This window comes from Chionomys nivalis, chromosome 23 (genome assembly GCF_950005125.1).
Source record: "Chionomys nivalis chromosome 23, mChiNiv1.1, whole genome shotgun sequence".
NCBI classification, from domain to species: domain Eukaryota; kingdom Metazoa; phylum Chordata; class Mammalia; order Rodentia; family Cricetidae; genus Chionomys; species Chionomys nivalis.
Window position 1 is genome coordinate 13678091 of NC_080108.1, and position 12187 is coordinate 13690277.

Below are 12187 nucleotides of genomic sequence, written 5' to 3' on the forward strand. Positions count from 1 at the left end.
ATTCAAGTTAGGGGTGAATTCTTGTTCAGGGACTGTCGTCCAACCCATAGGCTCCGAGTTCGGTGAATAAGGGTCCTTATGGTAGGAGACTGGAATATGTGGGTGCTTGGCTCCCCAGATCTTGAACTCAGTCACCAGCCCTTATACCAGCAAGAGGTCTGTGTCTACTGCCATGGCCTCTGCAGTTAGTGCTCTTCAGTAAAGCCATTCTTTGGCCTTCTGCATTTAATGTGGGCTCAGCCTTGGGCCTGGCCCCATCCTTGCCCAGCTATACCCTGCTCTGCCACTGTGCTGCACCCCCACTGCAGGGCTGGTATGACCATCTACAGTGAGGTGCTGGGTTCTCAGAGGTGAGAGTTCCACTTCAAGCATCATGGCTGATACTGTAGGTACAGAATAGAACTTTATTGCTCAAACATGAGGGCTGGGATTCTGACCCCCAGGATCTATGTAGAAGCCTGGTGGGTGTGGCAGCTGCCTTGTAATCCCATTGCATGGCAGGAGAGATGGATAGACAGACTAGCCTGAAATCAGTGGACTCCAGATTCAGCAGACCCCCTGCCTCAGTGTCTAAGGTCAAGAGAGATCGAGACACCCAGCTTCAACTTACGGCCTCCACACATGTCCTGCCACATGTGCCTACACATATATGAACATGCGTACACACACATACTTCACACAAATTTTAAAGCAGATTGTGGGGGGTCTGGAGAGGTGTGTGTGGTGCTACCGGCCCAGGGGTTAAGTGCACTTGCCATTCTATAGAGGCCCAGGTTTTGCTCCCAGCACTCCCATGGTGGTTTACAGCCATCTGTGACTCCAGTTCTAGGGGATCTAGCACCCACTTCAGGTCTTCATGGATACCAAGCGCACATGCAGTTCACATGCATACACGCAACCAAAATGTCATACACATAACATAAAAATATTTTCCTTCCTTCCTTCCTTCCTTCCTTCCTTCCTTCCTTCCTTCCTTCCTTTTTTTTTTTTTTTTTTTTTTAAATAAAAGCAGCCAGGCATAGTGGCACACTCATTTAATCCCAGTACTTGGGAGGCAGAAGCAGGTAAATGTCTGAGTTCAAGGCGAGGGGAGTTGCAGGGCAGCCAGAGCTACATGAGACCCTGTCTCAAAAGAAAAACGAGGCACTGTCTGTGCACAGGGCCCTGAGCCCACTGCATGTCGACCTGTTTTCTGCCAGGGCTGGCAGCAGTCGCAGCAATCAATGCTGCCATCCAGAAGGGCGTCGCCGAGAAGACCGTTTTGGAGCTAATGAATCCTGAAGCCCAGCTGCCGCAGGTGTATCCGTTTGCAGCCGATCTTTATCAGAAGGAGTTGGCTACTCTGCAGCAACAGAGTCCTGAGGTAAGTTGACTGAGCCTGGATTTTTTGGGGAGCAGAATGGCGTGGAAGTGAATTTAATACCCATAACCTCGGTGCACTTGGGTAGAAGAAGGTTTTCATGTGGACTTCCAATTCCCTTGGTGCTGGAGATTGTCTTTGCTCACTGTGTTCCTCCCCTCCTCTCCTCTCCTGTACAGCATAGCCTCACCCATCCTGAACTCACTGTCGCCGTGGAGATGCTGTCCTCCGTGGCCCTCATCAACAGGGCTCTAGAGTCAGGAGACATGAGCACAGTGTGGAAACAGCTGAGCAGCGCAGTCACGGGCCTCACCAATATCGAGGAAGAAAACTGTCAAAGGTGGGACCCCAGAGCGCGTGCCTTGGGTCCGTGGCGTAGTGCTTCCCTATGCCTTTTTGTGTCTACACGCGTGTTTTCATTCCATACACGTGTGTTTTTATTCATTCCAGGTTTTGTGTCTTCGTTTGTGCTGTCAGTACATTACGTTCTAAAAGCTGTGAAGCCGGTTGGGGTTGGGGTTGGGGTTGGAGCCAGGGCCTCATACATAATGAGGCAAGTGCTGTCTCCGGCTTGGCCCTCTTGTCTGCCTCCTTCTAGAGTTGATCTTCTAATCCTCTAGAAATAGGAATTAGTGGTTTTCTTGGGTGTTTGCATTTTAATGCTGCTTTGCAGTCTCAGACCTTGCCATGGCTTATATCAATACTTCCCATCTTCTAGAGACGTTTGTTCCTTGAATAATCACTCTCTCTCTCTCTCTTTTAATTTTGGGCTGGGACAGGTATCTCGATGAGTTGATGAAGCTGAAAGCTCAAGCACATGCGGAGAATAATGACTTCATCACGTGGAATGACATCCAAGCTTGTGTGGACCATGTGAACCTGGTGGTCCACGAGGAGCATGAGCGTGAGTCATCACTGTGTCCCCTCAGACAAGGTTCCTGTTAGAGATGATGCGGTTCGGGGCTGGGAAGATGGCTCGGTCACTAAAGTGCCTGCCCCACAGGCATGAAGTTATGAGTTCAGATCCCTAGTACCCTTGTAAAAATTGGGGTGCTGTGTGCACTGTAAATCCAGTACTGGGGAGGAGGGAGGGAGAGACAAGAGGATTCCTGGGAGCTCATTGACCAGCCAACCTAGTGATTAGGGAAAGTACCTGATACAACCTCTGACCTCCAAACGCATGTTCACATGCCCGCACACGCAACTGGCACAGACATATATAAACATGTACATCACTGGTTCTAAATAGTGCTCCTCCAAGGCTTTTTTTTTTTTTTGGTTTTTTCGAGACAGGGTTTCTCTGTGGTTTTGGAGCCTGTCCTGGAACTAGCTCTTGTAGACCAGGCTGGTCTCGAACTCACAGAGATCTGCCTGCCTCTGCCTCCCAAGTGCTGGGATTAAAGGCGTGCGCCACCACCGCCCGGCTTTCCCCAAGGCTTTTGAATGCAACATTGAGATATGTATGTTTATATTTTCACACACACACAATTATCTTGAGTAGCTATGGTTGGATACTGTGTTCAGTACACCACACAGTTATTATAATTGGGTATGTGTCTTATAAATCCATTTTTTGGAGAGGTGATTTTACATGCTCTGTTATAGCTGTAAGAGATAGTTATAGCAAGTGCTTCTACCATAAACTGCCTGAACTGTGTCATCTGGTACAGGTTGAGGGCACGGTCCCCCACAAGACCCCTCTTGGCCAGACATCAGCTAGAAGCTCAAGCTAGGTCTCACTTCAGAACAGCTACCTATAAAGTTGAGGCTTAATCGTTTGCCAGAGTGGCTTCTAAATCATGAGTCATGATTTAGCTCAGAATCATGCTAGACTTGGGACTACAGTTTGATTATAGAGGGCATAAACCAGGAGGCAAAAGAGGGGAGCCAGAACCTGTGTCTTGAGTCCACTGCAAAACTGCTGTGGACTCAGGATGTGTGGTCCTCACGCTAATGTGAGCAGGGAAGCTCGCCTGAGCCTTGGGAATCCAGACCTGTCTTCATTACCTACATATGATTGACAGACTTATTGGCTGTGTATCTGGTACTCAGGACACCAGGCTGGTACTACATGGCTTCAACCCATGTGTTACATGCCCAGCCCCATCCTGAAATTACCCTGAGGCCCACCATAGGATGTCTCCATTGGCACACCTTCAGGGTGGTGGGAGGCACTGCCATGAAAGACAGGTGCTCTGTGTTTCTGAACATTCCAGGCTCCTCTCAGAGACCAGGGACAGAGATCAGCCACAGCATGGTCCTCCCCAGAGTAGCCTAACTGCCTCAGTGGGTGTTTCTGATTTGTATTTCCGGTGGGAAACACTCAAGTGATTTGTGGGAAGGGCCTGGAATGGGCAATCCTGGGCTTAGATCTTCCATCTGCCTCTCATTTGTTATGGAATCCTAAGGAGGAGGCCCCCGAGCCTCCTGTTTCATTCAATAAAAATGATGAATGATTTGGTGGCACATCTGAACGCTTCTGAAAGCTGTGAAGCCGGTTTGTCTGACCCTCACTTCCTCTGCATGTGGTGGCCCAGGCTTGGAAGCTGTGCGTTCAGGACATTAAAACCAGCCTGAGCTTTGTAGTGAGACATCTCAAACAAAAGCAAAATCCTCATTGCTAAAGTTAATGCATTAAAAACAAAGCAAAAGAACCCGAGCTTCCTGAAGCAATGGATAGGGCAAAGGAGTGTAGAGGAAATAAAACTAAATTATTTTTCGAAATACATGCTGCTCAGTTGCAGTTGGAATCGTTACTCTTAGGGGAGTTTGTGGAGTTGGCACCGTTTCTTGCCAGTCTTGAACTTGTGGGCACACATGATTCCCTTCTGTCAACCTCCTGAGTAGCTAAGACTATAGGACTGATTGGTTTCTAGGTTTCTTAGCTAAAATTGTCTCTCTGCATGTAGGGATTTTGGCCATCGGGTTAATTAACGAAGCCCTGGATGAAGGGGATGCGCAGAAGACTCTGCAGGCCTTGCAGATCCCTGCGGCTAAACTCGAGGGGGTCCTTGCAGAAGTGGCACAGCATTATCAAGACATGCTGATCAGAGCAAAGAGAGAAAAGGCCCAGGTGAGCTGCACGGGGCTTGTTCTGACTAGGAGCAGTCAGCCTTTCTGGAGCAAAGGTTGCCCTGTCTCATCATTGGCCACTGGAGAGACGCAAAAGAGACAAACACTCCACCTTCTGGGTACTCATGGTATTCCTCTTTTGTAGATGTCTCTTAAGCAAAATTCTTTTTTAAATTAAATTTAAGATTCATAATTTGCTTTCAAAGTGACAGATCTCTTCTTGGCGGTTTTGAAAATACGTGGTTTTGATTGGCTCTCCCTCTCATTTCTACCCCCCCATTCTTGCAGATATTGTTCAGATTAATTGAAATATAAGATCCTGAAAAAGACAAGTCATATGAAATATTCAGTTGTATAAACTTTTAGAAGTGAATGTACCTATATGATTGACATTCAGACTATACAGCAAAAGCTACCAGCACCCCACAACTCTGTCATGTCTTCCCATTTGGTGGTCCCCATGATCCCAGTTTCAGGCCCCATGGTTGACTTTTGCCCCATATTTAAGTGCGTCCACACATCGTGTGCGCCTCTATGCCAGGCTTCTGTTGTCTAGTATGCTGGTGTCATTCGTCCACGTGACTATTGTGGTGTATGATCTTGTTGTATGATTTTCTGTTGCTGGGAGTTCTGGACTTTGACTTACTGGAAGGTCCTGCTATGAGAATTCTAATATGTGTCTTTTGATAACTAGATCCATGAAGGTGGTGCAATTTAGTAGTGGCGTGTTTGTTTCGCATGTGTGAGGCCGTGCATTTGCTCCCCAACACCTCAGAACAAAACAAAAATTATGTATAAATTTAGGACATTAGTGGGTCAGAGGTAGTACTTAGAAGTTAAATTTGGTGGAGAGTGCCATCATGTTTGCTTTCCAGTACTTTTATTGACATGTACCTTGCATACCGTATAACTCACCATTCTGAAATGTATCGGTGGTTTCCAATCGTAGGATTGCAATTATAGAGTTGCAAAACTCCCAGTCACTTTTAGGGCATTCTCATCATTCCCAGAAGAAACCTGTTAGTGGTTCCTCATTATTGCTTAGTCTCCCCTGGCTCTGTGCAGCCAACAATCTCCTTGTCTATGGATTTTACATCCAGAACACTTCATATACATAGAATCATGTGATATACTGACTTTGCTTAGCTTTACTTATTCAAGTCATAGCCTGCGAGTGGAGTTTAAAGCTTTTCATTTTGCTGTGGAATAACTTTGCAAAGTTCATCAAGAGTAGGAGAAAGGTCCGGGAGTGGTGGTACACACATCTTTAATCCCAGAACCCGGGAGGCAGGCAGATCTCTATGAGTTTGAGGCCAGCCTGGTCTACAAAGAAAGTTCCAGGATAGCCAGGAATATACAGAGAAACCTTGTTTCAAAAACCAAACACCTAGGAGAAAGGGAGAGTTACAGGCAGCCTTGCCGAACATCGCAGGACCAAGTGGGTAGACTGCGCTCTGGGTAGAACTGTCTTTTTTTAGGCAACCGCTTAGCTTCCAAGTCCTACAAGCCATTTAGGGAATAGTTTTAAAAATAATTATCCTTGAATTCTAAATTTAGCGAGCTCAAGATCGTAACTTAAATTTGTCTGTCACTGGGTGGGGTGGCACATGCCTGGAGTCCCAGCTCTGTGAGGTGGAAGCAGAATCAGGATTCACGGTTGTCCTCAGCTACTCAGTGAGTTCAAGGCCAGCTTGAGCTATGTGCTACGCCGTCTCAAAAACAATAAAAAGATCCATACAGAATTTAGTGTGTAGTCCTCTTGGTGGTGCCTTCATGTCTTTGGTGGTCTCTGGATGACACTGCCGCTCACACTTAGAAAAGTTTCTGATGGATTAGCAAACCCTTTAAACGCAGGTTTGCTTGTGGTGTATCCTTTGACTGGTGCCTGAAGGATCCCTCCTCTGTCGGAACCCGGGTGGCTGACACTAACCTGATGGAGTGTTCACATCTCGGGCTTCGCCTTAATCCTTTCTTCTTGTTAATTTTCTGACTTGAGAACATCAAAACTGACCTGTCTTCAAGTTTACCTCCTCACCCTTTCCACGCGCAAATCTGCAGTTCAGTCCACGGGTCCTCTTCAGTTACTGTGCTTGCTGCTCCGTTCTGGGATCTCCATTCTGGCATGTTTAGGAACGTGGTTTCTCTTGGTTGATACTGTCTGGTAATGTTCTCACACTTCAGTTCTAGACACGATTCCCATTAGAAATTAGATACATTATTTCGATAATTAGAAACTTAGATAATTCCCGTTTGAACTTAGATAAAATACCTGATTTGAGTTTTTGTCTACAAGTTCAGCAGGAGGCTTTTCAGCAATGATTTCTGTTGTTTGGTGGGATTTTTGTTTGTTTTACTTATTTATTTTTGTGTGTTCTTTTCAGTCTCTTTGCCTGTCTTTGTTGTTGTTGTTGCTGTTTTATTTTGTTTTGATGATCTTTATTTTTTATATGTTTCATTTATTTTTATTTTATATATTTGGCTTTTGGAGACAGGGTTTCCTTGTGTAGCCTTGACTGTCCCGGAACTCCCTCTGTAGACCAGGCTGGCCTGGAACTCACAGAGATCTGCCAGCCTGTGCCTACTGGGTGCTGGGATTAAAGGTGTGCACTACTGCTGCCTGGCCGACAATTTTTAATTTTAATGTTGGCACATTTTAATGATAATGTGGTAACTCCAGAAGTCAGATTCCTCGCTCTCATAAATCACTTGTTTAGGGGTTCAGGGTTTTGGCTTTTGTGGAGGCAGGGCCTTGCTTCAGTTTCCTGAGGTGCAGGTGCAGGCCACCATTCTTGCAGCTGGTCAGTGATTCTTGTGGATTCTGTGAAGTGTCTTTGTCATGCATGTGCACTAAAACTAAAGTCTCCCTAATCAGCTAGTGATTTGCTAACAATTTCCATGAATGGGGGGGCAGTGCGTCCTCCCCACCCTGCTGAGGGCCTTTGTGCTTCACTCAGCAGGCCTGCACAGCTGTGCACCTTTCCCTTCAGACTTGGTCAGATTAAAGTGAACACGGAGATCAGTAGAGGAGACTGCCATGTTTGTTTCTACATGCTTTTGTTGGAATATAATTTGCGAACCATATAATTCATCATTTTAGAATGTGTGTCATTGTTTCCACTATATTCATAGGATTGTGCAACTATCCCAATCACTTTTAGAAATTCTCATTATTCCCACATACGTTTCCAAAGCTTTCTTTAAATATCCGTCCTCTAGATTCTCCCTCTAAGTTCCTTAGTTAGTGTGTGTTTCCTTTTTGCCCAGACTGTCAGCTGTCGCCCAGCCCTCAGTGATGCTAAGCAGCAGGTGAGGCCCTGGTCAGGTCAGATGAGGACAAGAGCAGCAAGCGTGAGCGTAGAGCTCGCTCTCAGTGAGCCACAAAGTTCACGTTCCCACTGAGCGAGATCCTGCCTCTGTGCCAGCTCGGATTGCTGCAAGCCTTCAGTTCATCTCATCGGTGTGGAAAAGCCAACTCTCACCATCTTTGGGCAGCATTTTGTTGCATTTGTGACAGGACGTTTCTCAAGAGGTAGTCTGCATTTTCATCAGTGATGTTTCTTTTTTCCTTTACTTGAAATTAGTGCCTTTCAAGCACTTACTAAAGATGAATTACCAGTCCCCTGAATGCCGAGATGTGGCTTTTGGGAATCATTTTTGTATTATGTATATGAGTGACTTTAAAAACTCTTCCTACCTACACACATGTGCTTGCGTGTGAATACATATGTGCTTGCATGTAAGCCAGTGCTAATCTATTCTGACATGCCAGTCTCTTCTCATTGCCTTGCCTTGTTTATCTTAGCTCCATTGCTTGGTTCTTAGAAGGTTCTGTGTGGAAGAAAGGTTTAGTTTAGCTCTTTGCTTTAGCCTGCACGGGGCAGGGAGACAGGACCGCGAGTGGTCAGAATTCTTGCAGCTCTGTCCCTCCCTGCTGGGGAAGTTGTGTTCAGCCTCCCAGCTCTGCTGATAACTGATTCTGTGTGGGATCCCTGTGAGATCAGCCTAGCAGTGACCCAGCAGTAGCTGGATTCCAGCCCATGAAAGTGCTTCTGCTTTGATAGCGGTGGGGCTTGGAGGCTGCTTCTCTAGCAGACTGGGACCATGGCCTCTCACTGTGGACGTCTTGGTTTTGGTACTCGCAGGCCTGTGGCTGACTCACCGTGGCTTCACACTGGGATGGATGGTTAGCGTTTCCAGTACTTAGGTGGAGGACTCGGGGATTGTGTGTGGTCATTTTCTGTCTTCAGTATGTGTGGCATGAAAGCAGAAGGAAGGAATATTTGAGGGGAGATAGGAGACCAGCAAGAAGGGATCAGGAAGGACGGGGTAAATAAAGCAAAATGATGTATGTGTTAAAATGTCATATTGAAACCTTTGTATGTTAGCTTAAAATTAAACTATAGCAAGAAGGAAACAAGCCACTTCTACTCCATCACCCCTGTCTCCAGTGGTCACCTCAGGTATGCTCCGTCACCCCTGTCCCCAGTGGTCACCTCAGGTCTGCTCCATCACCCCTGTCCCCAGTGGTCACCTCAGGTCTGTTCCGTCACCCCTGTCTCCAGTGGTCACCTCAGGCTGCACAGGTTTTGCTGGCCATCTCTTTCACTCATTTATCATAATGATTTTGTGTTGAAATGTGTTTTTAGTTTCCAGCAACTGATTGAAAATGAAAGACTTAAGCAGGATGTAGCAGTGCACACCTTTAATCCTAGCACTTGGAAGGCAGAGGCAGAAGGATCTCTGAGTTTGAAGATAGCCTGGTATACTTAACAAGTTCCAGGACAGCCAGAGCTATGTAGAGAGAGACTCTTTCTCAAAAGAAGAAAACAAACAGGCAAACAAAAAGAACAATAACAAAGAAACCCTAAAAACAAACAGAAAGGTTTAGATGTGATCCAGTGACACCTGCAGAGACGGAAACTGCAGGCTTTAGTTAGCTGTGAGAATGAAAGGATCTGGTTATAATAGGACTTGACAGTCTTGAAAGCATTGGTCGTAGTGGAGAATTTGCGCTGCCTCTGTGTGTCAAGGGCAAAGGAGACTTTCTCGACTTAGTGTGTTAATTAATATACACGCTCTGGCTTTTGTATACTGTACAAGTCACTGGACCCCTTCCTGGTGTGTCTGCTCCTGCTCCCTCTGCTGCTGGCCACTTCCTGAACTGCTTGATTCGTCCTCGTTCATCCTTTGCCTACATCTGAGCCATTTCCCGTTTATTTTAGGGCAGGTTTTTGATGCCTGGCTTTTTCCATTCAGTTAATCCACAGCTCATGTGTGGGGCTTCTTCTACAGCCAAATCCCAGAAGGCCCTCATCACATATGCCCTGACATAATGGCTCTATTATTGTTTTGCTTTTAATCATATGTAGGAAACCCAGGATGAGTCTGCTGTGTTATGGTTGGATGAAATTCAAGGTGGAATCTGGCAGTCCAACAAAGACACCCAAGAAGCTCAGAAGTGTATGTATCCACGTGTCTGCTGTTTTGTTTATGTTTGGGTGGAGGGTGAGAGCCACAAGCCTTTGGTCTGGTGGGTGGGGGATAGGTGGCTGGTAGGTATGGTTGGGAGAAGTCATATGAATGTAGACACCTAAACGGCTACATTAATAATTCTCTCCTGAGACAGTTGCCTTGGGAATCTTCGCCATCAATGAAGCGGTCGACAGTGGTGATGTTGGCAGAACTCTGAGTGCCCTTCGTTCCCCGGATGTTGGCTTATACGGAGTCATCCCCGAATGTGGGGAAACATACCTGAGTGACCTTGCTGAAGCCAAGAAAAAAAGACTAGCCGCAGGTGAGTTATGGGGGAGTAAACACACCCGTGAGCGTGTGAGGAGACGGCAGAAGAGGGAAGGGGCAGGAGGAAGGAGAGACTTTAGTGTACGGTCTTGAGGCTCACTTTTCGGGAACTAGTCCTAAGTTTTGAATGCTTGTAGACAACTGTGTTAACCAGACCACTTTTATGAGAATGGGGGAGAGGTGGAGAGACTTGACTGTCTGCCTTCTCTAGGACGCCGTAGCTCTGATTAGCTGAGGACAACTGAAGAAGTTCAGAGCAGAGAAGTGTGTAGCGTTCTCCTTCCTGAACTGCATTGCTGAATGGCCGCCCATCTTTTTAGGATAGTTTTCTAACATACAGGTCTTAGAGAAGTGATTAGTATGGTCGATTCTGTGATGGGATCGGCTAGGCATTCCATTTTTACAATGTGACATAGACGGCATAAATGAGACATTTCTGAGCCACGGAACAGGTTCTCACAGCTGACTAGAGTGCATCCTCTCTCTGGGGTTGGATAGATCGGTACGGGAGCATGGCTCTGGGCGACCTTCATTTTCCCTGTCTTCTGCCAGGAGACAACAACAGCAAGTGGGTGAAACACTGGGTGAAAGGCGGGTACTACTACTACCACAATCTGGAGACGCAAGGTGGAGGCTGGGACGAACCCGCGGACTTTGTGCAGAATTCTGTGCAGCTTTCTCGGGAGGAGATCCAGGTAGGCCACCATTCTTCACATGTCTGAGAGAAAATGCTGCAGGGCTAGTGTTACTCAGAGGGCGACACTTGAGCTCACTTGGACTCAAATGCAGGCTGTGTAATGAGTATTTTGGATAAATCCTGTTTTAGTGGTCTGTGAGAAGTTGAAGTCTAAATCTGAGAACATCTGAGTTGCACAGTTCCGTGAGCTACGTTGTGTGGTTTTTAAAGGAAACTTGGGGGGACCCATCATCTCTGCCCCTTGGCCTCTGAGTGTTGTGGGAACGTCAGGCCCGGAGCAGAGCCTGTGAGTGCAGGCAGAGACAGGGCTCTAGCACAGTGCAGTCATGGAAACACCAGGGAAAGTGTAGCTCTTTCCTGGAGGAAAGCAGCCTTAGTGACATCTTTAACAGGTGAGGAAGAGAGCAAAGAATGCTCCAGACAGAAAGGATGCAGTGGGGGACGTCACTGAGGGTGGGAAAACCAGGACTGTGTGAGGAAAGAGACACATGCTGCTGGCTGACTGACAGGTGCAGCTGGAGCCACCTCAGTGAGGAAGAGGGAGGGACCAGTGCTGGGCTGAGAAGTTGAGGCTGCATCTAGTGATTTCTAACCTTGGAGAGTCTCTGGTCCCCATAGGCACAGCGGGGCTTAGACCCTGCCTTACATGTAGGTCCAGCATCCCGAAGGAGTGATGTTCCCTTTTAGCACATGACCTAATCTCTTCCTCCTGCAAAAGCTGTGGCTCGCAAGTATGGGCCCTCCCATTCCCCACTCCGCTTTTCATCTTCCTGGATATCCACTTGATCCTTCATTTGCCCTCAGGAGGGAAGTCTTTCTTTCTAGAGCTCACTGTCATGTTATTGCCTAATGCCTTCCTCCCTGGTTCCTGCAAGTCCTGACTTCTCATGTTTTCCATTATTGTACTTGTCTGGATTTCAAATGCAGGGCATGGAGATTGATCCTGTGGGTCTAAAGCAGAGGCTGGGCGTCCACATTTCTAACCAGTTCCCAGGCAGTGTGGTTGCTACTGTTCTAAGGACTGCGTTTTTCAGTATCGGTCCCCACACAGATCATGTCCTCCTTACCCAAAGACAAAGAAAAAAAAAAGGAAAGCAGCCAGTCATGGTGGTGTATGCCTTTAATTCCACTCTAGAGACAGAAGCAGGTGGAACTCTCAGTTCGAGGCCAGCCAAGTGTGAGTTCTAGGATAGCCAAGGAGACATAGAAATAGACCCTGTCTTTTAGGAAAAGAAAAAAAGGCAAGCCCGTAGGATTTC

The 12187-nt window shown here is 46.9% G+C and overlaps 1 protein-coding gene across 1 annotated transcript in view; it reads left to right on the top strand.

Moving 5' to 3' along the window:
• Iqgap1 (IQ motif containing GTPase activating protein 1) overlaps positions 1–12187 on the top strand; it is a 91816-nt gene that overhangs the window by 52358 nt on the left and 27271 nt on the right. The window contains exons 12-18 of the mRNA XM_057756049.1: positions 1200–1363; positions 1540–1700; positions 2140–2264; positions 4270–4433; positions 9802–9892; positions 10059–10226; positions 10784–10926. Coding sequence (XP_057612032.1) covers positions 1200–1363; positions 1540–1700; positions 2140–2264; positions 4270–4433; positions 9802–9892; positions 10059–10226; positions 10784–10926 — 1016 coding nt within the window. The remainder of the gene's footprint in view (positions 1–1199; positions 1364–1539; positions 1701–2139; positions 2265–4269; positions 4434–9801; positions 9893–10058; positions 10227–10783; positions 10927–12187) is intronic.